Source organism: Colletotrichum lupini, chromosome 2 (genome assembly GCF_023278565.1).
Source record: "Colletotrichum lupini chromosome 2, complete sequence".
Taxonomy (NCBI): domain Eukaryota; kingdom Fungi; phylum Ascomycota; class Sordariomycetes; order Glomerellales; family Glomerellaceae; genus Colletotrichum; species Colletotrichum lupini.
Window position 1 is genome coordinate 6,606,491 of NC_064675.1, and position 24,112 is coordinate 6,630,602.

The 24,112-nt window shown below is 42.6% G+C and overlaps 8 protein-coding genes across 8 annotated transcripts; 4 read left to right on the forward strand and 4 right to left on the reverse strand.

Annotated features, from left to right (window-relative positions):
* Nucleotides 1–150: 150 nt before the first annotated feature.
* On the reverse strand, nt 151–1,330 carry CLUP02_04332 (oxidoreductase; the record flags this gene model as incomplete). The annotated part of the gene is made up of 3 exons (XM_049283345.1): nt 151–668; nt 729–954; nt 1,007–1,330. 3 exons carry the CDS (start codon nt 1,328–1,330, stop codon nt 151–153), a joined length of 1,068 nt encoding a protein of 355 aa, XP_049140488.1.
* A 1,266-nt stretch (nt 1,331–2,596) lies between these two features.
* CLUP02_04333 (uncharacterized protein) lies at nt 2,597–5,108 on the forward strand (the record flags this gene model as incomplete). The annotated part of the gene is made up of 7 exons (XM_049283346.1): nt 2,597–2,855; nt 2,984–3,077; nt 3,158–4,011; nt 4,131–4,489; nt 4,741–4,814; nt 4,866–4,985; nt 5,057–5,108. The coding sequence occupies 7 exons, from the start codon at nt 2,597–2,599 to the stop codon at nt 5,106–5,108; spliced, it is 1,812 nt and encodes a 603-aa protein (XP_049140489.1).
* A 221-nt stretch (nt 5,109–5,329) lies between these two features.
* CLUP02_04334 (pantothenate transporter) lies at nt 5,330–7,415 on the reverse strand (the record flags this gene model as incomplete). Its single annotated transcript, XM_049283347.1, has 11 exons — nt 5,330–5,386; nt 5,438–5,570; nt 5,626–5,746; nt 5,821–6,105; nt 6,189–6,411; nt 6,481–6,569; nt 6,624–6,662; nt 6,717–6,855; nt 6,923–6,945; nt 7,006–7,193; nt 7,246–7,415. The coding sequence occupies 11 exons, from the start codon at nt 7,413–7,415 to the stop codon at nt 5,330–5,332; spliced, it is 1,467 nt and encodes a 488-aa protein (XP_049140490.1).
* A 598-nt stretch (nt 7,416–8,013) lies between these two features.
* CLUP02_04335 (uncharacterized protein) lies at nt 8,014–9,259 on the forward strand (the record flags this gene model as incomplete). Its single annotated transcript, XM_049283348.1, has 4 exons — nt 8,014–8,103; nt 8,156–8,544; nt 8,598–8,672; nt 8,728–9,259. 4 exons carry the CDS (start codon nt 8,014–8,016, stop codon nt 9,257–9,259), a joined length of 1,086 nt encoding a protein of 361 aa, XP_049140491.1.
* A 99-nt stretch (nt 9,260–9,358) lies between these two features.
* CLUP02_04336 (uncharacterized protein) lies at nt 9,359–10,295 on the reverse strand (the record flags this gene model as incomplete). The annotated part of the gene is made up of 6 exons (XM_049283349.1): nt 9,359–9,373; nt 9,435–9,561; nt 9,666–9,814; nt 9,916–9,993; nt 10,045–10,131; nt 10,185–10,295. 6 exons carry the CDS (start codon nt 10,293–10,295, stop codon nt 9,359–9,361), a joined length of 567 nt encoding a protein of 188 aa, XP_049140492.1.
* A 63-nt stretch (nt 10,296–10,358) lies between these two features.
* CLUP02_04337 (uncharacterized protein) lies at nt 10,359–11,270 on the forward strand (the record flags this gene model as incomplete). Its single annotated transcript, XM_049283350.1, has 5 exons — nt 10,359–10,466; nt 10,540–10,715; nt 10,779–10,843; nt 10,961–11,087; nt 11,246–11,270. The coding sequence occupies 5 exons, from the start codon at nt 10,359–10,361 to the stop codon at nt 11,268–11,270; spliced, it is 501 nt and encodes a 166-aa protein (XP_049140493.1).
* A 47-nt stretch (nt 11,271–11,317) lies between these two features.
* Nucleotides 11,318–12,787, forward strand: CLUP02_04338 (uncharacterized protein; the record flags this gene model as incomplete). Its single annotated transcript, XM_049283351.1, has 5 exons — nt 11,318–11,473; nt 11,542–11,646; nt 11,712–12,094; nt 12,149–12,213; nt 12,273–12,787. 5 exons carry the CDS (start codon nt 11,318–11,320, stop codon nt 12,785–12,787), a joined length of 1,224 nt encoding a protein of 407 aa, XP_049140494.1.
* An 866-nt stretch (nt 12,788–13,653) lies between these two features.
* CLUP02_04339 (uncharacterized protein) lies at nt 13,654–15,551 on the reverse strand (the record flags this gene model as incomplete). The annotated part of the gene is made up of 9 exons (XM_049283352.1): nt 13,654–13,785; nt 13,969–14,576; nt 14,681–14,715; nt 14,774–14,872; nt 14,946–15,054; nt 15,133–15,178; nt 15,329–15,377; nt 15,408–15,431; nt 15,523–15,551. The coding sequence occupies 9 exons, from the start codon at nt 15,549–15,551 to the stop codon at nt 13,654–13,656; spliced, it is 1,131 nt and encodes a 376-aa protein (XP_049140495.1).
* Nucleotides 15,552–24,112: the final 8,561 nt, after the last annotated feature.

A 24,112-nucleotide genomic window follows, 5' to 3' on the forward strand; every position in this document is an offset into this window, starting at 1 on the left:
TGTGCGTATGAATCTACGTGCCCGTTTGTATAAAGCAGTTAAACGGGAGTGAGCAGACTGGTACAGCATCTTCAGTAGACAGCAACTGAATAAAGACTTTCTATTTCATTAAGCAAGGGAGAACTTTCTATCTGTCCCCTATAGCATCGTCTACAACTTCGCCTGCTTCTCAAGGCGCCGGCCAATCTCGTCAAAGTACAACTTCTTGCCTGACTCCAGCGCCTCTTGCAGGTAAGACCCAATCTGGACAGCCTTGACAGCGTTGGTCAACTTGAGAGGCAACTTGGTGTTGTCCAGTGCAGCGGCAGTGAATTCGTTTGCCTCCTGGACGAAGGCATACTCGAACCGACCGTAGTAGTGGGCGGGGACTTCCCTGGTGATACCCTGGGGCCCGTAGTAGTTGACAAAGTTGGCTTGGGGGTTTCCATTGACTGTGAGCTTGCCGCCGGTGCCAATGAGCTCTGTGGTATCCTCTTGTCCGTGCGCCATCATACGCGAGTTGTAGAAGTAGGCGATCTTGCCGCCCCAGAACTCAACAATGCCGACGGCATTATCGCAGTCGCCGTGCTCCTTCAGCTCAGGAGAAACAGCTGTAATGCCGGATGCTGACACTGACTTGACTTGGGAGTCCTCGCCAAAGAACCATAATGACAGGTCAATGTCATGGACTGTAGTGTTTATTAGTATAGGCAGCCAATCACTTTTGGATAATCGGGAGAGATACTAACCACTCATGTCAACGAAACAACCGCCGTTCAGGGCCGCATACTTGACAAAGAAGCCACTGGGATCATGTTTGTCACATGTTTGAGATCTGATAACGGAAGGTCTGCTGATCAAGCCCGTCTCAATCTTCTCAAAGGCGTCCCTGTATGATGAGTCGAAACGGCGGGAGAAGCCGCACATGACCTTGAGATGAGGCTTGTGCTGGGCAGCAGTGACGACCTCCATGGACTGCGGAGTATAAGCAATGAGTCTGCAAGATTGATGGTTGGAAGCTACTGACCTTGGCGAGGTCGAGAGAGATGGGCTTCTCGCACAGGACGTGAAGATCCTTGTTGATGGCCTTGATAGCCTGGTCGGCATGCACCTTGGTAACGGTAGCAATGACGACGGCTTGGAGGCCCTCGTGAGTGAGCATCTCGTCGTAGTCGGTATAGAGAGTGACTCCGTGAGGCTCCAGCTCCTGTCGTGCCCAAACAAGTTCATTCTCATCCGGTGTGAAGGCGGCAACGAGCTGCGCGCGGGGGGTGCGGTGCAGGAAGTTGATGGCATGACGCTTGCCCATACGGCCAAGGCCAGACGCCGCGATTCTGAGTTTCTGGACCATTTTTGTGTATGTGATTCGTGGATAGACAAGAAAGTTTACTCAAGCGCCTTTGTAGGGGTATGAATGCAGGTGAGTCAACAAGATGGATGAAGAGAGAAGACTGGCATGCTGGAATCATCTGGCAGACCAGGCACGAGCTCCTCATCTTATATAGGCGACCAAGGCGCTGACATGCACGAGTATGGAGCATCTACAGTGATTATATGAACGAGATATACTCACGATGATACTGAATACGGTTGGAACTTCCTTCCTACCGGTGTTCTGCGGCATTCGGGAAACTGATAGCGCAAGATGCCATGGCTAGAGGCTGAAGCTGTTGCAAACAACATCGAGAAAGGTTGGCTGAACAGACCAATCATGACCCCCAATTCGTCTGAGCAATTGTCAGACAACGGAAAGCCTTACCCTTCATGACCAACGAGGCAAAATTCGCGCGCGCCGTGGCGATCCCGAGCGCGGGGAAGTGGGTCCGGGGCAGAGGCCGAGTCAGTGGATCATCTTTTGGGGGTTTCGCTCGAGTTTTACTCTTTTAGTCGAATAGAGCAATGCTTTCCGCGACGGTCTGTTGTTAGACTTGGGTCCAGAAATCCGGAGACTTTTTGAATTCCCATTACCCCAGACAGTTGTGAGATCATGATCAACTCAAGCAGGTACCAATTCCCAGCAGAAGCCAGCGTAAGATAGTTTACTCGCAAAAAGATATGGTGTTAAAGCTTCGTTGGGGTTTGAGGCTCCCCGTAAGGCGGAAATAACGAGATTAGATGAGGATACCCATGATTTCTTTTATAAATTTAGCTTACGGTTTTGATCGCGCCTTCTTCGCGAATTGCTATGAACTCAATTGTGATTGTCTATCAACCCCAAAAGACGACATAAGCTCAAACCCAAATTCAATACCAGACGCCTACCGGCATGCAGTTTGCACGAGACTATCATTGTAACATCTGGCCACGATGACTTTGACGCGCCATCGGCGACATTCGGCGTTCTCACCGCACGTCTCCAATTATTATCCCCGCACGGAAATCCCTCCTTAGTTCGACAGACTTGGAAAAAACCGCGCGAAAGGCCCCGGTCAATCGTCCGAGTTACAATGGTGTGTACATTGGCCACATCCCATACCAGCCGCCAGTTCTTGTTCGCCTTTCCCCCACAAACATGTTGCTCACCTTCTGTCGTCCCACCTGAGCCGTTTGCCGCCGCCCAAGAGGAATAACCGCCTTGCAGTGCAAGTGAGAGACAGTCGCTGTTTTCTTGCCTCAAATGCCCAGTCCGGGAACCGTAAGGAGGCCGGGCTGCGAAAGCTGTCGCTCAAGGTATGTTACTGGAGACCATTTACTCAAGCTGTCATTCATCTGTAAATCATTCCCTCTTTACTTTGGTAGGAAGGGTAGCCAATGCCCCGGCCTCTCGGATAGGTTTGCGGAACCCGCGGGGATGGCTGCCATTTCCCTCTGCCGCAGAACCCCTCGCTCCCAGCCCGAGACCGAGAACAGATCGATCTACCGCGTGGCCCCGGACAGTTCACTAACCTGATTTTGTATTGCCTTCCCCAGACATATCAAATGTAAGTGCGGGGGTGGATACGCCCCCCTTCAACAGTGGGAGTATTGACGGCATTCCGTTCCAATAGCTGACTTATTCATATAGGCGATAAAGGAGCCCCTTGCGGGCAGTGTGTTCGGAAAGGCAGGGCTTGTGTCCGCGGTACCAAGCTCAAGTTCAGACACATTACCGTGCCAAGGTGAATTGCTTATCCCTATTCTCTCTTATTAGTTGTCCCCCCAGCCCAAAGGCACGCATCTGACTGCTTCCAACCTACAGTGACACAGATGGTAATCGAGGGGAGCCCCAATATGAGTTCTCAGATACGCAAAAGTGGTGTCGGGTGGCGGGGAAGAGGATACGCTTCATCGACGAGACCGCCGATATAAACAGCCTCCACGACGATGGATTCGACTCCGACGACGAAGACTTCATCTCGATCGAAGATTATCCCCCGAGTCCACCAGCACCACCACCGCGACGGACCAAGAAAAGACAAGATGAATTCATCAAGCCGTCATCGACCAATCGTCCAAGCCGAAACTCGGACGCCGCTGCCAACGAAACTGGCCAGAGTCCTTTACCCATCGAGAAAGGCCAGCCGTACCCCTTGACGAAGCTACCCGCCCTACACCCTCATCCTGCCTTCCGAAGCCCATCGTCAGGCCACTTGGAGTCAGACGATGCGCCGCGGTCCTTCTCACCAGTGCCTCGAAGCGCCATCAGCGAAATTGGTAGCGGGAGCCACTGCGACGACCCTAGCTTGCCCGAGCCGCGTCGATCCTTCAGTTCCGCCAACTTTCCGTTAGAAGACCGTCGTGAGGCAGATTTAGTTCGCCACTTCAGGGAGTTCATCGCGGCCTCCTTCGACTATGGCGACCCACACAATCGGATCTGGGTTCTTCTTCTGCAGCATGCTGCTCTCAGCCCCGTGCTGCTCAATGCTGTCTTAGCTGTGTCGGCAAAGTCGAAGGATGAGGGCGATAGCCTAAACTTCTTTGATAAGCCTGCAGAACGATACTATGAGATGACTATGGAGCTTCTACAGCCTGCCTTGGATGACGCTGTTCCCGAGGTCGATGAGGCACATATTGCTGCCGCCGTTCTGCTCAGGCTTTATGAGAATATTTATAGTACGTCCTCCCACTGCCTAAGGCTATGGCTTCATTGCCTGGCTGCATGGAACTCGAGAACCTGGCAAAGCATTTGTGACATCATGCCATGCACTCAGTCTCGCTGACTTTCATAATAGTCACACCGTTGTGTCAAAAGACACCTGTAACCCCGATATGGAGGTTTCTTTCCACGCACATCAAGACTCCCGAGCATGGCACTCTCCTGGAGGCAGCAATGTGGGCCTGGATACGCATCGAAATCTTCCGGTCCGTCATGCGAAACGAAAAGCTAGACCTCGAAATAGAGCATGTTGACTTCGATCGCTCCCTCCGACCAGCGGGCGACGATATATGGGCATGGCGGATGTGCCTCCACACCGTCGACGTACTCAACTACTGCTATGGGGAAAACAAGTCCCGCGAGACCTATGACCAGCTGGTATCTTACGCTGCGAAGTGGATGAGGTCAGTTCCAGAGTCGTTCACGCCGGTCTTGGTAAAAGCCCCATTACGTGGTAGCCTCTTTCCAGAGATATTCCTATTGAACGATTCTGTCGTAATGGGGCTTCTGTTCTACCACATCAACCGTATTCTCTTAACGATACATAATCCTGATGCTCAACTCTTGGCTAAAGGATCCAAGCAAGCAGCTCGGTCGATCAATGCAAGTCTTCATTGCCTGGGAGCCGCACTTTCTTTCTCTCTCTTTTTGTTTTTGGTTTTTTTTTGCTTACGTATATGCTGTAGAATGAGATCTTTACCGACGTGAAAATTCTTGCCGGCATGGCAGACTCGATCAGCCCATGTAATCCGGCTCATATGTAGGTTGATGAGCTCTCGGGATTTCTGAATAATCACTCACTCATCAACAGATCGGCCTGCATGGCAATAGTCTTGGCGGGCGACCGTTTCACCATACGGGAAGAGCAAGATGTACTCTATGAGTTGTTATCAAATACTGCAGATGACTTCAGCTGGGATGTATCATTGATGTAAGTTGGCCCGTCTTCTTTGCCAGTTTTCGCCTTGGAACCTAGAGTAGGGAGCTGACATCTTGAGGTAGACTAGCGCACTTGAAGAAGTCATGGAACTGGCCGGAAGACATGAGTATATAGCTCGCTTATGGCACTTTTCTATGACATGCCCCCAAGCTTGTATACCAAGTTGTAGATAACTTGAAGTTTTCTACCTTTTATCAAAAGTTCCCCCAGCCGTGATTTCTACGTCGAACGCTCATGGCCACTTTCTTTGCGGTTTCGTAAATGTTCACCGGCATGCATTCTTGGACTTGCCATCCAGACCAACTAGATGCCTACGTCCATAGGTAGCGCACAGTTCATTGCCAATTCTCCCGTTCTTTGTCTAGATCATCACTAAAATTGGAAGATCCTGACTAGTCCGATGAGCGGTTTTCGATTTACTTCGCCCGGAGTGATGTCTCTACGTGTCCGACGGTTCCGTATCGGCTCTCAAAATCATTCCGACGGGGCCTCAAACTATCGTCACGACGTCTCTCTGACGTGAGATGATCGTTATCGGATTGCTGCTCGACCTCGTAAAGCTGTGGGTTGCGTTTCCTGCTTGAACGTTAATGCTTCTCCTATGGTTTCATTTCCAAGATTTCGAACTAACAAGTCCCGTTTGTACAGAAAGTCAAGCAGATACATGCCCGCAACGGCCAGCCCGCCGAAGAGAATTAGTATCTGGTAACCATACTTGTACTTGGGGGCGTCAAATGTCGGAAATAGCACAACTTCAGGACTTCATTAGCATTCCGAACATTAAAACTTGCAAGAAAAAAAGCACTCCGCATGATATAAGACTTACCGGGCATCCAAGCACTGAAGGTGTAGGTAAAAATATTGCCCGTAGCGACCAGCAGTTGTCGGAGATTTGCATTGGATTGCGTGATCTCGTGCCCATAGCTGATGACAATTGGCTGAGCCGCACCGCCGGTATAGCTCAAGTAGAAGGCCGCAAACAAGGCCGCCTTAGGAACGTTCCATATTGACAGGATGATGTTCGACACAAGCACCATTGCCTGTACGAACATTACCGTCAGTACTCGACTACCCGTGGCATCTGAAAGCCAGCCCATAGCAAACGCTGCGACTATCTGTATGGCGTTTCCTGGAAATACAAAAGGTCTCAGCACTCTTCACGTCGAAGCTAATCGCAGTAATTGTTAGACACACCTATCGTCGGGAGGATGTTCGTCTTGACGACGCTATAACCCTCCGACTTAAGAAAGAGGTTGAAGTATCCGGTACCAGACCCAGCTTCAGCCACCATCAGGTACGGAAGTATGAAAGCCCAAAGCTGCCATGAAGTGTATATCTCCTTAATGGCCTTCAGAGTTAGCTTCGATGGTGGTTTGCGACCCATAGCTTTGATGCGCTCCATGCCATATTCACGGTCCTGTTGATCATGGTCAGCCTGCATTATACGTCGATCTCCACTAACTTAATACAGGAGATGGCCCCTTACTTCTTTTTGGAGGTAGAAAGCCCTGGTATTGTGTGGTAAGTCAGGAAGCGCAAAGAATCCATACAAAGCGATTGGTATCGAGATGACTCCTATGAATGATCAACACCAGCTCCACATTGCCTCGGAGTGTGCCGATGACTGACCATCCATGATGAAGAGCCACCTCCAGCCAGACAGCCCAGCTGTCCCATTCATGCCAGTGTAAAGCCCTGCCTGGAGATATCCACTGAACATACCAGCAATCGCAGCTGTCTGCTCAAACAAAGCCATACGCTTGGCGAGTTGAGACTTGCCGTACCAACTGCCCAGTATGCTAGCGAAACCTGGGAAGGAACATGACTCGAGAAGTCCTATGAAAAATCGCAAAGCGTAAAGCTAACGATTCTTGGTCAGCAATGTTCTAATTTCAAGTCTTCGAGAGCGACAGAGACTGTGAACATACCGTCTCCACATTTTTGGCACTCGCTATGATCATTGTCAAGGCAGACCACCCGAGTTCACACGCCGGTATCCAAATCGACGGACGTACATATTTTAACTGGATCATCTGGGCTGGGATAGTACCCAAAATGATACCAATGTTAAAGTATGTGTTTAGGAGGTTTCTCTCATTGCCATAAAGATCAAGCTCTTCTTGCATGCCGCTGACGAAAGCATTGCTGTAGTTATTTTGATCGAGGTACTTGATGAAATACCCGAGAAGTACGTAAGAGCTGTCTTCGAGGTCAGTCGCAACAAAATCAAGTCAATAAGAGCCCGACTCACAAGAGGAAAGTATCCAACTTCCGAACATATTTACGCTCTCGTGGGTCATCACCCCAGACCTTTCGTGAGACGTTTGAGAGAACCCTCCATCTACCAACCTCGCTAGATGCGAGTTGGACCTCAGGGCCTGGATACACCTCAAAATCTTGCTTTCTGCCGTCACTGGTCATGTTTCTTAATGGTAAGTGAACAAATTGCTAAGCTGACTGAAGTGTGAATGCAATCTTCATCCCTCGCCATGTGCAATCCTTATAGCGTACCCCGTTTCTACTTAAAGCACGCCATTGCTTCTGATTATGATGATCCTCTATCCTCTTCTGAGGCATCCCATGTCTTCAGTGCGGCAAGAATTTCGGAAACTGTCCGATGCAAGCCATACAAAAGGCATTAAGTATGCCGGCAAGTGCATGCTTCCCAGGGTCTTCGGCAATAAGCAATGTATTTGGATCTCGCAATCAGAAAAGAGGAGAACTGCCGTATGTCCAAATACTTTACCCGGAAATTTGATGATATTGATGTCGGCAGCATTGCCACGAGAGATAAGATGCAGACATGATACGGTGCCTTCAACCAATGTGAGGGCACAGATGTCATGACGAATCTCCAAGGATGATGTCGCAACAAGGACGACAAGATCGCGTGCTAGCTTGTACAACCTCCAACACGGAAATAAGCACCCGGCCATTTCTATATCAGACTGGACAACTCTGGCGTAATCGAGGTATTTGGAGTGCGTTTTCTGCCAGATTACCAATAAACTCCACCACAATGGCGACAGAAGTAAGCACGAAGGTCACAGAAGAGCCTCCAACGTTTCAGCTTCGGGCAGAAACGTCTATCAACTACGACAAGGAGAGCGTAGGTATAAACCATCATGAAATATTAATGGGCAAATTCTGATTGCTTCTAGTATAAATATGAAAGCTACCTGCCACATTTCGTACCCGGAACTCAGCCTCCATTGGAAGAGTTCCACCATGACGATGTCGGTTTGAGAGCTGATCCGACCAAGAAGAATCTTCTAGGGGCAACTGGGGTCAGCTATGAAGAGGTTACCCCAGCGGTCGGTACTGAAATCCGTGGAATCCAACTTAGTCAACTGAGCTCTGCCCAGCTTGATGAACTGGCACTTTTCGCAGCTGAGCGTGGCGTGGTGATTTTCCGAGACCAAGATTTCGCAGACATTGGACCCGAAAAGCAGAAAGCCTACGGAAGACATTTCGGTTCACTGCATGTCCATCAGATGGGCGGTCAAATCAAGGACTATCCAGAACTACTCCCTGTGTACCGCGACTTCACGTAAGCCCACCGCGACGACGAAAGCAGACATGGACGATTGACAGACAACGCAGAGCAGGTGCTGTAGAAAACGAGATCAAAGACAATGTCACCAGCGTGAAGTGGCACAGCGACATGAGCTATGAGATGTAAGTACGTAGCCAATAAACACACGTCATCGAATTGGAACCTGACAGCATACAGCAACGGGATGGGTACGACAACGTTCTTGCCTCTGAGCACTCCGGCATCTGGAGGGGATACTCTTTACCTCTCCACCACAGCAGCCTACTACGCTCTCTCAGAAACTTACCGTACGTTGCTTCACAGCTTGAAGGCTGTTCACTCCGGCTTCTCTCAAGCTTCGGTGAACGACCACCGCGACCGATACATCCGGGAACCCATTGAAACCATCCATCCAGTCGTGAGAACCCATCCCGTCACTAAGCAGTTTTCTCTCTACGTCAATCGGCTGTACACAAAACGAATTGTCGGTATGAAGCAGGAAGAGAGTGCCGCCTTACTAGGATTCTTGTTTGACCATATCGAAAGAGGTCAGGACTGGCACTTGCGGGTTCATTGGAGACCGGGCACGGTGGTGGTCTACGACAACAGGAACACTCAGCACTCTGCGCTGCGAGACTTCAGGGTCGAAGAGGGGACAACTAGGCGGCATATGTTGAGGATCACGCCGCAAGCGGAGAGGCCGTACTTTGATCAATTCAACAGCTCTTAGTGATAGCCCTGTCGCACATAGCCATGATAGTTCTGTCGTCTATTGACGTCTATCCCAATGTTTCAACCCCGCTACGTGTTTGTAGGGAACGGCAGATCCTTAGAGCGTGCTAGCCTGCCAAGAAACAGCAGTTCCCGCTGCATGCAGGTGTAAAGTTCACCAGGCCTTCCTCCACATTGTCTGAGCTTCCACGGGACACCCAACATCGTCCCTGCTCTTCCCGATTGAACAAGGCGACAGGATGAGAACCGTGAGATGCTGGAGACAGCGCTTGGATTGTCCATTCAACCGTGCATGTGAATCTGGCCCACAGTCTGTCACATAAGGGGTCATTTCCGGACCCCTTCCAGACCCATCCTGCAAACAAACTATTACCAGCCCCGTCATCCGTCCGTCATCCGTGTACCTGGATCCTGGTAGCAGGAGATCCGCAGGTCTCACCCAAGAGCCGTCTGGTTGTCTTGTTTCCTGGCTTGTGCGCACGGCAAAGAATCTGCCGACGAACCCATGTCGGGAGGATACCGCAGCGAGGAACCGGCCGGAAGCCAAGACGCTCTAGCGAGTGTGCCATTGACCATTCAGCCCTTTGACTTGATCCTTCGAGCCTATAATTTCCTTCAAGAACAATAATAAGGAGTCTAAGGTAAATGTCTCACATGTTGAATCAAAGCCGGAACAGGAAAGCAAAATCGCTGGGGAAATATGCTCACAACGTCCTGAATTAGGGTGTGTAGCTGCTAATGTCAAAGAGGAGGCTGGCGTTAAAATGCTGGAGAAGTTTGGACTTGTGGCGCCCTAGAAAAGGACGCGAAGGTTGTCTCAGTTCCCCTGGGCTGTTGATTCAAGCCGTCGCGTTCCTGTTCATAGCCACACTGTTTTGTGTCTCGCAGTAGTGCCTCGTGTATGGCATTAGAGTTGTAGCTACCGAACTTTCAATCTGACAAGTGACGGATATTGTCGTTTGGCATCTTGATGCGACTGGGCATTCGATTAACGTGTGCAAAGAGGGGCCTGGGAGGCCATGACTGTGTTGCATCGCGGCACTTCCGGGTCATAACCCGGCACACATCCCCGGGCCGATCTCCCTCGCCAAGTGGGTATGGGTCGGAGGTATCCCGACAGCAAAAACCATCCTTTTAACAAAGTCAGGTTTGCTGCCGCTTACCTAATGGAATTACTCATGCCACTCAAGCCAGAGGGCAACTCAGTTTGTTTCAAGGATTGTGCTTAGAGGTTTAACCACTGGTTCGATCAGTAGTAGCGAAACAGCAAGTGAAAAGCCGCTAGACGACAAGCTAGACGTACGCGAGATGTTTTGCACGGCCACCATTTCCGACGTGGCGTGTCGGAACGGTGATAGATCTGTTCTAGCGCTCCTTCGAGAAAGCAAGCCACAGTCATTCCACTGGTCAGCTTCCTCGTCCGTTCACCGGAGCCCGTGTCCTAAGAAGGACTGGTGGCAGACGCTCTAGAGCTTGACTTAACGCGGATGAGGCATTCCTCCCGCCGCTGTCCCGAGTCCGTCGCCGGATCTGGACATTTTCTTCAAGGCAAAGCTTTCCAGAGGCTCGGAGCTGGCTGCTCGTTGGTGTTGCCTTACCTCATCGCAAATGATCCCCAAAAATCAAATGTTCTTTGAAGCTAGGAGAGCTCCGGTGGGGTCAAGACAGATACTTTCCCTTCTTTTGAGTCTTCAATGAGGGACGAACGGCGCATGCCGAGCTGTCCGGACGCACGACCCGACGCCGTCGACTGAAGGCTTCGGATTGAGCTCTGAAGATGGAAACGCAACACAACAGGACCCATCTACCCCTGGCGTTAGCGCCCGGTGCATGGTAACGACGGATTCTTGTGATTTCTGCGGCCCTTATCCCTCTTTTCATTTTCGTACTTGTTTAAGGATGGGGAATTATAAAGAATCGTACGACCTTTGCTTGCCTCCCCCCTCCCTCCCCACGATCCCCATAAACCTTGCATCTCTTCAAGTGGGAACTGGGAGGGCCTGCTCTAAAGAAAGGACCCCTGGTAGACATCGAAACGTGAGATCTACGAGTCAACATGGCACCCATGGTTGAGAACCGCGGACCCGAGCTCCTGGCCGTCAACATCTTCTTCGTCTCGGCGGCGGTGTTGGCCACTGCATTGCGATGCTACGTCCGGGCTGGCCTGGTCAAGGCTTTCGGAACGGATGACTGGCTCATGGTCTTGGCTCTGGTATGCATTACTCGATTTGCATGATGACTGTGTATACAGACAGGAAGACATGACTAACTCCATCAAAGGCCTCCTTCATATGCTACTCAACCTTCTCGATACTAGGTGTTCACTATGGCACCGGAAGGCATTTCGCGGATATCGAAGATGACCATATCACCAAGGCGCTCGAGGTCAGCAACTACTCTAAGACGATACGATTTCCACTGGTTACACGTGTACTAACACAACCTTGTAGTGCTGGTGGTTCTGCTACCTCTTTTACTCCCTCAGCATGATCGTCTCGAAAATGTCCATCGGATTCTTTCTCTTGCGAATTACTACCCGCAGATTACACAGCTGGATCATCTACGTGGCTATGATGTTCACTGTCCTAGCCGGAGTCGTATTCTTCTTCGTGACGCTATTTCAGTGCCATCCCATCTCGTTCTTCTGGAACAAGAGTCAGCCAGGAAGCTGCATCGATGTCAACATTGTTATTGCATTGGCATACTTGTACAGTGCCTTCAGTGTCATATCGGACTTGACATTCGCCATTCTCCCAGCCTTTTTGGTTTGGAACCTCCAACTGCGAAAGAAGACGAAGTTTGCTTTGATCCCGTTATTGATCATGGGTTGCGTGTGAGTACAATCAAACCTTATTGGCAACATGAACGAAGCTGACCATCCTATTAGTGCCAGCTCAGCTGTCTTGGTTCGCTTTGGATATCTCATGGGCTTCAAGGACGCCGATTTCCTCTGTAAGTCTACCGTTTCAAGTTGTCTATTTCCAGGGACAAGTCAACTAACTTCAATAAAGGGTCCACCCTTGACATCGCTATCTGGTCATCCGTAGAACAAGGCCTAGCAATCACCGCCGGCAGCCTCGCAACGCTTCGACCCCTTCTCAAAGCCATCGGCTACAAGTTAGGCATGACCTCAAACCCATCCCCCCACCGCGTTACCGACGACGCTACTCGCCGACCATCGGCCTTCGCAGCCACAACCTTTGCCAAGTCCAGCAACGGTCCGCCGCAGTCCGGGCACGAAGATGTCTACAGCATGTCATACTTTCCTTGCAAATGCTGCGGCACCTTCAAGTGTCAAAAGAGGCAGAGTGAGGCGACTTCTGGGAAGAGGAGATCGAGTATGGGCTTCTCAGCAAGAGCAAGCAAAGGTGATGTTGAGGCCTTGTCGCACATTAAGAGTGTCAGTGAGAATGGGAGTGAGGAAGAATTGACTTATGGAGGAAGGTCGACGAGGGAGGCTTCGCATGACAATGAGAGGGTGGTGCCACAGAGCTTCCTCATTGTCGATGAGCAGAAGGACTCGTGAATTTGATGTATTCGACATGACGACCACAAATCTTAGTAAAAGCATAATACCCTATTTGAGTAATAACAAAGCAATGATGATGAGTCTGACAACTGTGGCCGAAGGCCAGTGATGGTCAAATCTGCCAGGGCTAGTATAATCTATCACGTTAGCTTAATCGTGGTGAACGTAATGTACCGCTTTCTTAGGTGAAAAGACGCTCGATCTCTGCGTTCATCATTGGAAATAGTATGATATGATGGTCGATTCCTAGAGGTCGCCTTTCCTAATCTCTGGCAAGGCAGTACTCGGAGGTTAGAGATTCTGGATCTCTAGCACCACCACACAACTATGATAGCCGCACTTGTAAGACGTCTAGTTCCCTCTCATACCGTTCCGACGAGCACTTTTGGTCCCAGGCCAGATTGATTCGTCTACGTAAAAGCGAGGCCTTTTGACACACTTGGAACTAGTACAGGCTATGTCGGCATTATGCCCTGCACATCTTTTGTTGCTTAGGACATTGAACACAAAACTATTCCTATTTGCATTGATGCTGACATGAGAAGTGGTTTCGTGGACATCTAGGAACAAGTGAATTAACTGACTACCTCAATCCATAAAGTCATGGTAGCGTAAGGCGGTGCCATACAAGGTAGGTCGTAAATAGTTCTATTTCAGCTTTTCGTTCTAAGTAAAATACTGAAGAGGCATATAAATCGCAACAAGTGCTGCGAGCAAAGTCCCGAAACCAGAACCAGAAGAGTCATCAGCCTTGCATGCAAGATAAATGGCCACAATTACCCAGATAATCACGGTGATTACAAGAAGAGGAGAGAAAACCAGGTGCCAATTGAAGCGTTCATTGATCCGTGTGCCCTACCCAATTACTCTTTCGCGCGCTCCTGGTAGGCGATGTAGCGGCCCCCGAAGCTGTTTTGGAAATGTTGTGATCCAGTAGTTGTCGCTGTGTCGATGCCCAGAGAGCGTTGTATGCCACGATGGAATGGAATCAACAGCTACATCAGTCGGTACTGGATTGTATGAATAGCTTTCCGCTTCTAATACTTCGGAGACAGAAGGACATTCCCCACAATTGAAATGTTGCGGGTTGGTCGATTCTCCCATCGGAACGAGTCGAAACTTTTTGGGGGGCTATTAGTCGTAGTGTTCCACGGGAAAAGGAAGTTGCGTCAACATACCTGAACGTAATCGCCAGTGTGCATACTGAAAAGACTAGCTTCGGACAACTTTTGAAATTTTTTGAACATCCAATCCAGCCAGCTCGGAGTATTTTTCCTGAGAAAAACCACTCCTTTGTCCAGTATTGCGCGTACCAACGGGGGAAAAGCAGGGAGATTCTCCGAGGTTGACTCCTCACGTATTGTCTGATATCTTTCCAAGATATGCTGGAAAAGGTATTGGTCATTCCAGAAAGAACTGCAGTCGATATGTTTCAATACCGGAAGGCTTTTCAGGTTGACGCATAGCAGCAAGTACTGGGGAGGGTTTTGTTCTTCTGGATGGAATGCCACCTCCTCGGACCGTAACGTTTCGGACACCGGTGTTGATGATCCTGGTCTTGACGAAAAAGTACCCGATCCGGAATTCTGCCGCGACGAGCTAGACCGACTTCTCTCTGACAGAGAATGAGCAGGAGGGGGAAGAGAAACGCCGCTCCGAGAATCTTGGTCCGCTGTTGAATTCTGAACTGTAGTTGAGTCGGAGGAGGTGATGAGCGTGGCAAGTCCATCTTTCACAAAGCGTTGCCGAAATCGTTGGACACCGCCTGGTTTGAGCTCTTTGGTGTCTAAAAATATGTGATCATCGCATTCCTGCAATGCTTCGTAAGCTCCGGTTCCTCACTCTGAGAAGCGATATGATGATGGAAATGCACCACCTACACAAATGTACCGAACTCTCTGATACCCCGGTTTTGGTGGATAACACTGTCGTAAAGCCAGGAAGATAGTTTGCTTTTCCAAAAGCCAACGCTACAAGACTAACCACGTGACCTGGTCTTCGCCCCTCGCCCTGTCTCCGTTTCCGTTTGGCTCTGCATTCGTGTTTGCTTCTCCACGGCCATGCGGGGTAGGTGAAGGGATTCTCGAGACTCAGCTTTGACTGGCATTAGCGATGCTTTGGAAACAAGATAGCTTCTGGCATTCTCAAGGTCAACGAGTCTAGGGCCATGTGGTCGTCTTCTTGTTCGTCTCCACCTACAGAGCTTTCTCGATCACTCCGCTCACCAACATCTAGAGGCGTTCCCACTTCTGCAACGATGGCATCTGGGCGTATTTCGACGGTGTTAAGAAAGCGTCCAGAGTCAACTTCCGCTCGCCACTTTCAGGCAATGCTATACGAACCCTTTGCCTCCTTGTGCTCTCGAGAATCTTTCTTGAGATCAGTGTTCTGTTAGATCCTGGTCTGAGGAGATTGACCACTGCGCTTTGTTTTCCGTTTGCAGCTTGTGACCGAAGCAACAAGTAATACCTCTTGAGCAAACTTTCATGGTTCCGAACAAAACGTTCATTGTGGAATTATTTAGACGCTTTTTCGTACGAGCGGCGGAGGGTTGGAGCAGGCGTGAAGGGCCAGAGGTCTAGCTTCACTGTGTTCAAAAGATCACAGACGTGCTCACTCCGCAGCCTTGCGAGGGGAAGCCCTACTTCTTAAAGGCTTGAAGATGAAGTTTGATGTCAGCTTTACATAAATTGCACATTGCCGGTTCGACCCTTCATTATTTCTTCTCTGACCTATCAGGTTCTGATGGCCAGCTTGTCATTTTGCGTTGTTGCCTCAGCTGAATCTGCCCAGGCTAGATGAATAGGCTGTAGTTGAGCACTTGTTATTTATTTCTGCCTTATGCAGCAATGCAGGCTAAGGACAGCTACATGTAGGTGTTCACTTACATTACTATAATTGCAGCAAATGCATAGTGCGACGTCTTAACAAGACAAGAACTTCGATTATGTTCTACCAATCATTACGGGACTTGTGTGAGTTAATAAGTCACGGTGAAGCTATACACCCTCAACACCACTACTTCATTGCGGCAATATTCGCATCCAAATTCGCCCTATGAGGCTGATAACATGACTCTATAGACGAGCCTCCGCATATGTTCAATAATTTCGTGAAGCGTAAATGAGATACTTCACTCTACGTGCCGCTGTCAGCTACAGGCCAGTAAGTCCTGTTTCTCAAAGCTGAATAACGACCGCTCAATCTGCGACTGAAGGTACAATGCCTCTCATAATTGCGGGGTAATTGCGGGGTCGACAAGCTGCCGACACAATTCCTGTAAAATATAAAAGCTCGCATGCTTTATCAGAAATCATGACCTAGAGGTAACCTTCCTCCTATATACTTTTTCTTAGCACGCACTATTAGTGCGGGCCACTCTATTATACTAACCTCCTTAATAAGGCCTATTTTAACCCCCTTTTTTTTATACTAATTATAACTAGCTTAGGTAACGGCCGCTATATGTTATTATAGCTACTACTCTCTTTAGATATTTTTAGTACTTTTTTAAGCTTTATTATAATTATTTAGTTTATATTACTTTAGTCTTTAATTAAAAAATGCCGTATTCCGGACTTTACTAAAATAATACTTATAACCCTTAAGATTATAAAGGTTCTAATTATAAGACCTAAGCTAGACGCGTTTATTATTATAATTTAATTTAGATTAATAATAATAACCTAACCCCCCCCTAATTATAGAGCGCGTTTTAATAAGACTATAATTATTAATAAAATTAAGACCTGTCTCTTTAGCTTTTATTTTATAAAAAATATTACCCTCGTAGCTATTTAGGAGTCCTTTTAGCTATTAGAAAATTCTAAATACGTTATTATTATAAGCTATTATATTACTAAGCTCGAGGCTCTTTTTAAAAAACCTTAGCTATTACTTATTAAAACCTCTTAATATAAGCTAGATTATAAAATTATAATAGGCCTCTTTTTTATTAAAGTATTTTTTTAAAGCTTTAGTTATTATACTTAATATCTTATTAATTACTAACCCTAGGGGCTTATAGCTCGAGCTTTAAGTATAATAAATAACTTACGAGAGGGAGTTAAAAACGTACTTTCCTCTTTTAATACTTATATTTTTATTTATTTTAACCCTAAGAATCCTTATTACTAAGTAGAGGTACGGTTTATTTATAAAAAAGTTATTAAAAACTACTTATTTAAAAATAAAAATATTAGCCCGGTAATTAGGGTTCTAACTAATTACGTACTTACCCTAAAGACCTTAGGAATATAATAAACTATATTTAGTTATTATACTTAGCTACTTAAACTCTTTAATATAACTATTATTAAGGGATCTAAGATTTAGTTTATTTATATTATTAGAGGCGTTAAGATTTAGATCTCTGGCCTTAATAAGTAACCCCTTAACTTTAATATATACGTCCGGGACGAGGTTAAAATAATAATAAAAATAACCCCCCTCTATTACTAAACCTCTAGCCTAACGAACGGCCCCTATATAACTTATATTATATCCTTCTTAAGACTAGTAAAAAGGCTTTTTAATATTTTTAAATTAGTAATAGCCTAGTTACTTACTTACCGACCCCTTCTTAAATAATACTAAGTCTATTTAAATTAGTATAGTTTTAAGGACTATACTAAAACTTAATGCTATTATTATTATAGAAAGCTAAGATATAACGGTAATTATATTACGATCGTCTTTTAGTATATAAATTATTAAGGGCTATATATAAATAACTATACGAGCTACCCTATACGCCCTTAAAAAAATAATAATATTATTATTTACTAAACTTTTTAATAAAAAAAGCTCTTACGTAAAGTAAATAGAGAACTCTATATATAAGCTACGAAGCTCGACCTCCCCCTAAGCCCTACCCCTAAGTTAGACCTTATAAAGTCCTTAAGTACTTAGTTTTAAAATAAGATTATAAATATTAAAATAGAGAGACTTATTAAGGATATTATTTAGGGGTCTATAATTATTGATATAACTATATATAATATTAAAAACTATTTAAATAAATAAAAATAAACTTACTTAATTATTATAAAGTTAAATAGTATTATAAATTCTATTTTAAAAAGCGGTAATTACCCTCTTTTTAAAAAATAGGGCTCTAAACTCCCCCCTAAAAATAGCTTAGAATACGAAGAGCTTATTTTAAAAAGAAAAGAGTAAGAATAAATATAAAAGCACTTTACGTAAGTACTTTATAACTACTTATAACTAGTATATTTAATATATATTAAAATTAAAGTATTATAAGCTAATATATAAAAAAACGGCTATAAGTACGATTATACCCTTATTATTATTAAATTTAAATAAATAAATATCTTATTACTATAAGAGCTATAGTATAGTATAGGTAAATTATAAAATATTACTAAATCTTATTTTAACTTCGCTCTATACTTACTAATTTAGAGCTAGGCTACGATTACTAATAGACCCCGGGTCTTTATATACGTCCGCTAGACCCTCTCGTACTTAGCGGCGTTTAATATTATAAAGCTCTTTTATTAAAACTTATTTAAAATACGTATTTTAAGGTATTATATTCTTAATATTTACTACGCCCTTAATAAGAAGTATATATTAATAATACTTAATTACTAGACCCCCTTATAAAAGCTATTTATTATAGGGGATCTAAACTTTTATTATACTAATTAGTAGCCGGGGACCCCCTTATATACCCCTAAGAACTACTTTACTAACTAAATAAACGGCTATTATTTTATTATACTAAACCCCGTAGGGGTCCTTATTTATAAAGTAAGTAATATGCTTAACCTAGCTATTTTTAACGTCCCCCTAGCCCGGACTTAAATTACTAATTATATATATATTAAATCGGACTATAATACCCTTATTATAACTATCCCCCTTCTCGCTAGCTTAGGTAATACGTATTAACTAAAAAAGAAAAAGCGGAGGATTAAATTAGAAAATATATTATAGTTTATAAAGAGGGTTAGGGAGCTAACCTAGGTATTATATACTATATACGACACTATATAAAACCTCAATTTAGCTACGGAGAGCCTTAATAATATACTTCGGTATACCTATACTTCCTCTTCTACCCCGTACTATATAGGGAGTAGGGGGACGAAGTAATAGGACGAATTATATACTAAGGCTAATAAACGCTTTAAAGCGGCATACGTAGCTAACCCCCAATCTCTTATTATAGCTATAACTAATTAGTAACGTAATAGTACTATATAAAGGGCCAAGGCTACTATATAAGCTAGAATAGTCTCTTCTATTAAAAAGGATTCGGATATATACCGAATTATAAATTAGAACCGGCCTAGGCCTTAGGTTTAATCCCCTCTTTTATAAAACGGTAAAAATATAGTTACCGAACTTATTAAAAAGGTAATACTCTTTTAAAAAAAGCTCTTAGAGCGTATGATTATAAAGAATAACGTATATCTTAACTTTATAATACGCCCTTAATAGCTATTATTTTAAAATCTTATTATTTATTAGTATAAGATAGATAATATAATACTTAGTATAGGAAATACTACTTTTAATATAAATAATATTATAGTTTTAATACTACGGGCCTATTAACTATATATTAGTAACTACGTTTATTATTTTTACTAAGCCTATTTCGTACTTAAATACTACCCTAAGGCCTAGCGAGATACTAAGGTAGTAATAATACCGAAGCCTAATTAAGATATACGTACTTATAAGGGCTAGTACCCGATTTTATTCCTAATAACCCTAGGGAAGGGGCTAAAGCGCTTTATAACTAAGAGGATATTTTATATTACTATTACTTAAGGCATACTTAATTTATAAATAGCTAGGGTACGATTTAAATAATCGGCTACGGATATAGCTAGGGTAATAGCTTATAATATATAGGCTATTTTTAATAAAAAGCTAGTTATTATTATTATTATAATAAATATTAAAAAAGCCTTTAACTTAGTACTATATAACTAGCTATATAATCGGCTCTAGGTATAGGGTTAGCTTAAGAATATTATTACTTAAATATAGTATTTTAACTAGTTATACCGAGCCTTAGTCTATTATAAAAGATATTAGACTTTTATATTCCCCCTTTTTTATAATTTATTATAAGGGTTACCGATTTTACTTATCTTTTTCTTATTATATACCGAGCAGATTTATTAAATTAGCCCGGAGTCTTCTAAATTCGGCTATATTAATAACTATATAATATTAAGTATTAAGAGGGACCTTATTAAGGCTACCTCCTAAGTATAATAAATTCTAAATAATATTATTACTTAAAGTAAGGATAATATTATTTAGTTTAATCCTAAGAAGACTAAAGTCCTTTATTTTATAAAGTAAACCTCGCTAAGGGCTAGAAATATCGCCCCCCCCCCCTATCTACTATAATAATAAGGAAATTAAACCTTACGAGAAGGGTATTATAAAGTAGCTAAGTATTATTTTTAATAAGAAGCTACTTTTTTATAACTATATCGCTAATTACCGAAATAAAGCTAGGTCTATAACTAGTTATATTAAAGGCCTTAATAAAGTTTTTAATAATACGCCCTTAGTTACTATATATAAAATAATTTATATTATTATTATTCCTAAGGCCCTATATAGCGCTAAGTTATAATACCCTAGCCTAACCCGACCTATTTTTAAAATTAGGGTTAACTCCGAGATACGTACTTAATTAAAAGTTTAATACGGGCTAAAGTTAGTTATTAGGACCCTTTAGACCCTTATTAATATTACTTTAAGGGGCTCCCTCTTAATATAGCGGACTATACTAGTTATAGTACTATTACGTAAAGCGAGTATATTATTAATAAAGCTTTTTTTAAAATTTTTTAAAAACTATTATATTATTAAGCTCTTTATACTAAACTACTCTTATCCCCTAGTTTAAAGGATTTATAATTATAGGCTACTACGTAACTATGGGAACCCCTCTTATTTAATTACGCTTACTTAAGTAACTAATTAAGTTAAACGTCCCTTATAACTAGCCTTATTATTTTACGACTTCTTAATTATAAATAACTTTAATAATACTTAAGAAGTAACTAAAATAAAAGAAATATAAAGTTATTATAAATAATACGAATTTCTCCTTATTATATATATTATAACTTATATAAATAAGTTATAAATAACTCTAGAGGCTATGGGCTTTAAGTATACTATTTATTAAGGACTATAATTAATTTATTTTAAATATTATTACCTCCCCTGGGCCGAGGTTTTTAATATTAAAATAAAAGGGGCTATTATAGGTCTTTATATAGCGCTAAGGCTTAAAAATAAGTTTATTATAACTATTACGGTTTATTTAAATAACTAGGCTATTATTAAGTACTTAAATAATACCCCCCCCTTATCCTTTTAATAAGCTATTCTTAAGTTTAGGGAGCTTATTAAGAACGCTAAGGTCCCCGTTACCTCCCGTTAAATACTTAGCTATAAGGGTATTATAGAGAACGAGATAGCGGACTAATTAGCTAAAAAAAGTATTATTATAAGTCCCCTTAACTTATTTATATACCCCCTAATTATTACTTATGTTAAGTATTATACTTAAAAAAAATAGCTAATTATACTCTAGGGCTAGTAAGAGGATTATTAACTAGACTTTTATAGGGCCCTTATTTTACTTATTAATAATATAATAAGCCCCGAGCTAAAGTTATTTACGTAACGCTAGCTTTACTAGCTCTTCTTAACTAAGTCTAGCTATAAGGACTATACTATATATTACTATTTATATAATTATAATAATACTAACCTCTATTATTTATATAAAAAAGAGAAGGTACTTAATTATATTTATTATTACTATTTAGTTTTACGTAGGGGTATATTATAATTTACCTAAGCTAACTTCGTTTAGTATTAACTTAATAAAAACTAGTTTACTTATATTATATTATTATAGAGCTCCCGGCTTTTTATTAATATTTATTTAAAATAAACTAATATTTATTAAAATTAGGTTAGTGCGCGCGGAATTAGTTATAGTAATACTAAACCCGTATTTATTATTAAATAGTACGGCTATAATAGAGGTATTAGGGTACCCTTTTTAACTTTTATATTAATAAACCGATATAATAAGACGTGCTATATAGTTCGTATCCTAACTAATTATTTAAAATAGACCTTTTTAAACTAAACCCCCTTATTATAATAAGTTTATTAATATAGCCGTTAGCTCCCCTAGCGGATATTAATTTTATAAAACGAGTATATTAATACGGCTCGTTTAACTAGGATATAAAATAGGCTATATACCCTATCGGCCCTACGAAACTTACGTTTACTTATAATAATATTAATAATAATATTACTCTTTATCTACGCTATATTAACACTTTACTTTACTATATAATATAATATATTATTTTATATTATAATATATATTATATACCTCCCCCCCCCTACTTTATTACTTTATATTTTATATTATATTACTCTCCTTTTACTTATTAAAAGAGCTAGACTTTTTACTTTGAGTAATAATACTTATTATAATATAATAACGGTCTTTTTATAAATATATAGAATATTACTTAGTTAGTTTATTATATAAACCCGGCTATTTTAACTATATCGTTTGGCTATTTTAACTATACGCTATAGTTAACAGTCCCCACTTTTCTAACTAATTAGCCTAACTTACGAATTAGCCTAAGTTAATTAGGCTAATTTAATAAAAATCTACGATTCGAGCTAATTCGACGATTGCCGTACTTTTCGTTAAAATAATTTAATTATATAATTGTCTAACTAAGCGGAATAACTAATTTAAAAGCTAGCCTCCTATTGGCCTACTTAAGTTAATAATTCCGATCGTTAAGACTGTGGTAATTAACTATAGGTAATTAACGGCCGTACTAAGATCCCCCGGTCGCAATTTATACTAGCTATTTAAATCGAGGGATTACTAGACTTACTTAGTAATAACTGTAGCGTAGATCCCTTATTACTCTTCGTTAGTAGTGTTACTCGTAGTTCTATTTCTTTAATTTCCTTTACCTCGTGGGCGACCTCTATCTCGCGGGCGACCTCGGCCTCGACCTTGGCCTCGACCTCGGCCTCGCTTAGGCTCGGTAGTAGCTACTACGTATAGATCTTAGTTAAGTTAACGTTAGAGATCTGCCGCAATTTGCTAAAAGCTTAGTTCTAACTAGTTAATAAATTAACTTTTATTTAGTCGTTCTTAATATAAAGGATTCTTTACTTAAGTAGCCTAGGAGCCTTATTAACGATTAATACTAACGGGAGACTATTATAATAGTAATATAGCTATAGGGATATTGACTTTATTATTACGAAGCCGACCTCGTAGTACGATAATAAGGAGATCTAAGATCTAGCGTAGGGTATTATTAGTAATAAGGTTATAGCTAAGGTATTAGTAGCGGTTATAATTAAAGTACGAGAGAGGCTTATTCTACTCGAGATATTAACGAATAGTATATAAATAAGAGAGGCCGTACTAAGTAATAAATTGCTTTATATAAGGTAAGTCGGGTTCGGTCTTCTTTAGCCTTCCGTAGACTAGGCGGTACTATGTAGTAATAAGTCTTAACGCTTTCTTTGAGTAGCGGGTACGTATATTACCTATTTAAGCTTTTTAGTAGTTATTAATACTAAACTCGACGAGCTAACGAGAGCTCTACTTAGCAAGATCGACTTCGTAAGCTACTTTTTAGTTACTAATTATTTATTATATATAATCCGTAAGGAACTTTAGATTTATAGTTAAGTTAAAGAGGTAGCTCTTAATCTCTTTATAACTACTTTTTATCCGAGAGGTTACCCTAATACCGAGGTTATAGTACTACTTAATTTAGTAGTTTACGAACTCCTTACGCTAGCTAAAGTAAGTCTTAAGAATATAAGTAATTAAGGGCTCTTATTATTCGAACTTCTTAAGTATTAACTTCTAGGCCTCGGCAAAGTCCCCTTTTAAATTAGCGTAAATTATAGACTTCTAGATTAAAAGAAAGCTAATATAAGTATCTGGAATTTTACGGGGCCGGCCGACGGTAATTAGTTCTTCTAATAAAGCTCCTACTAATAATTTGGCAAAGACGGGGTTAATATAGTTATTACTAATTACTTTATTATTATTAATTACCTAAGAGCCGTTAGTATAAATCTACCGCTTTTTAACCTCGTGGGCGATATTCTTATTAATATGCTATATATAGATCTATTATTACGTATTGGGCTAGACGGTAGTAAGGGCTTTTTTTAGCGCCTTTTTAAAGTCGGTAATAGCGACGATAGGCTTGCGGGCGTTAATTTGAGCACGGAGGT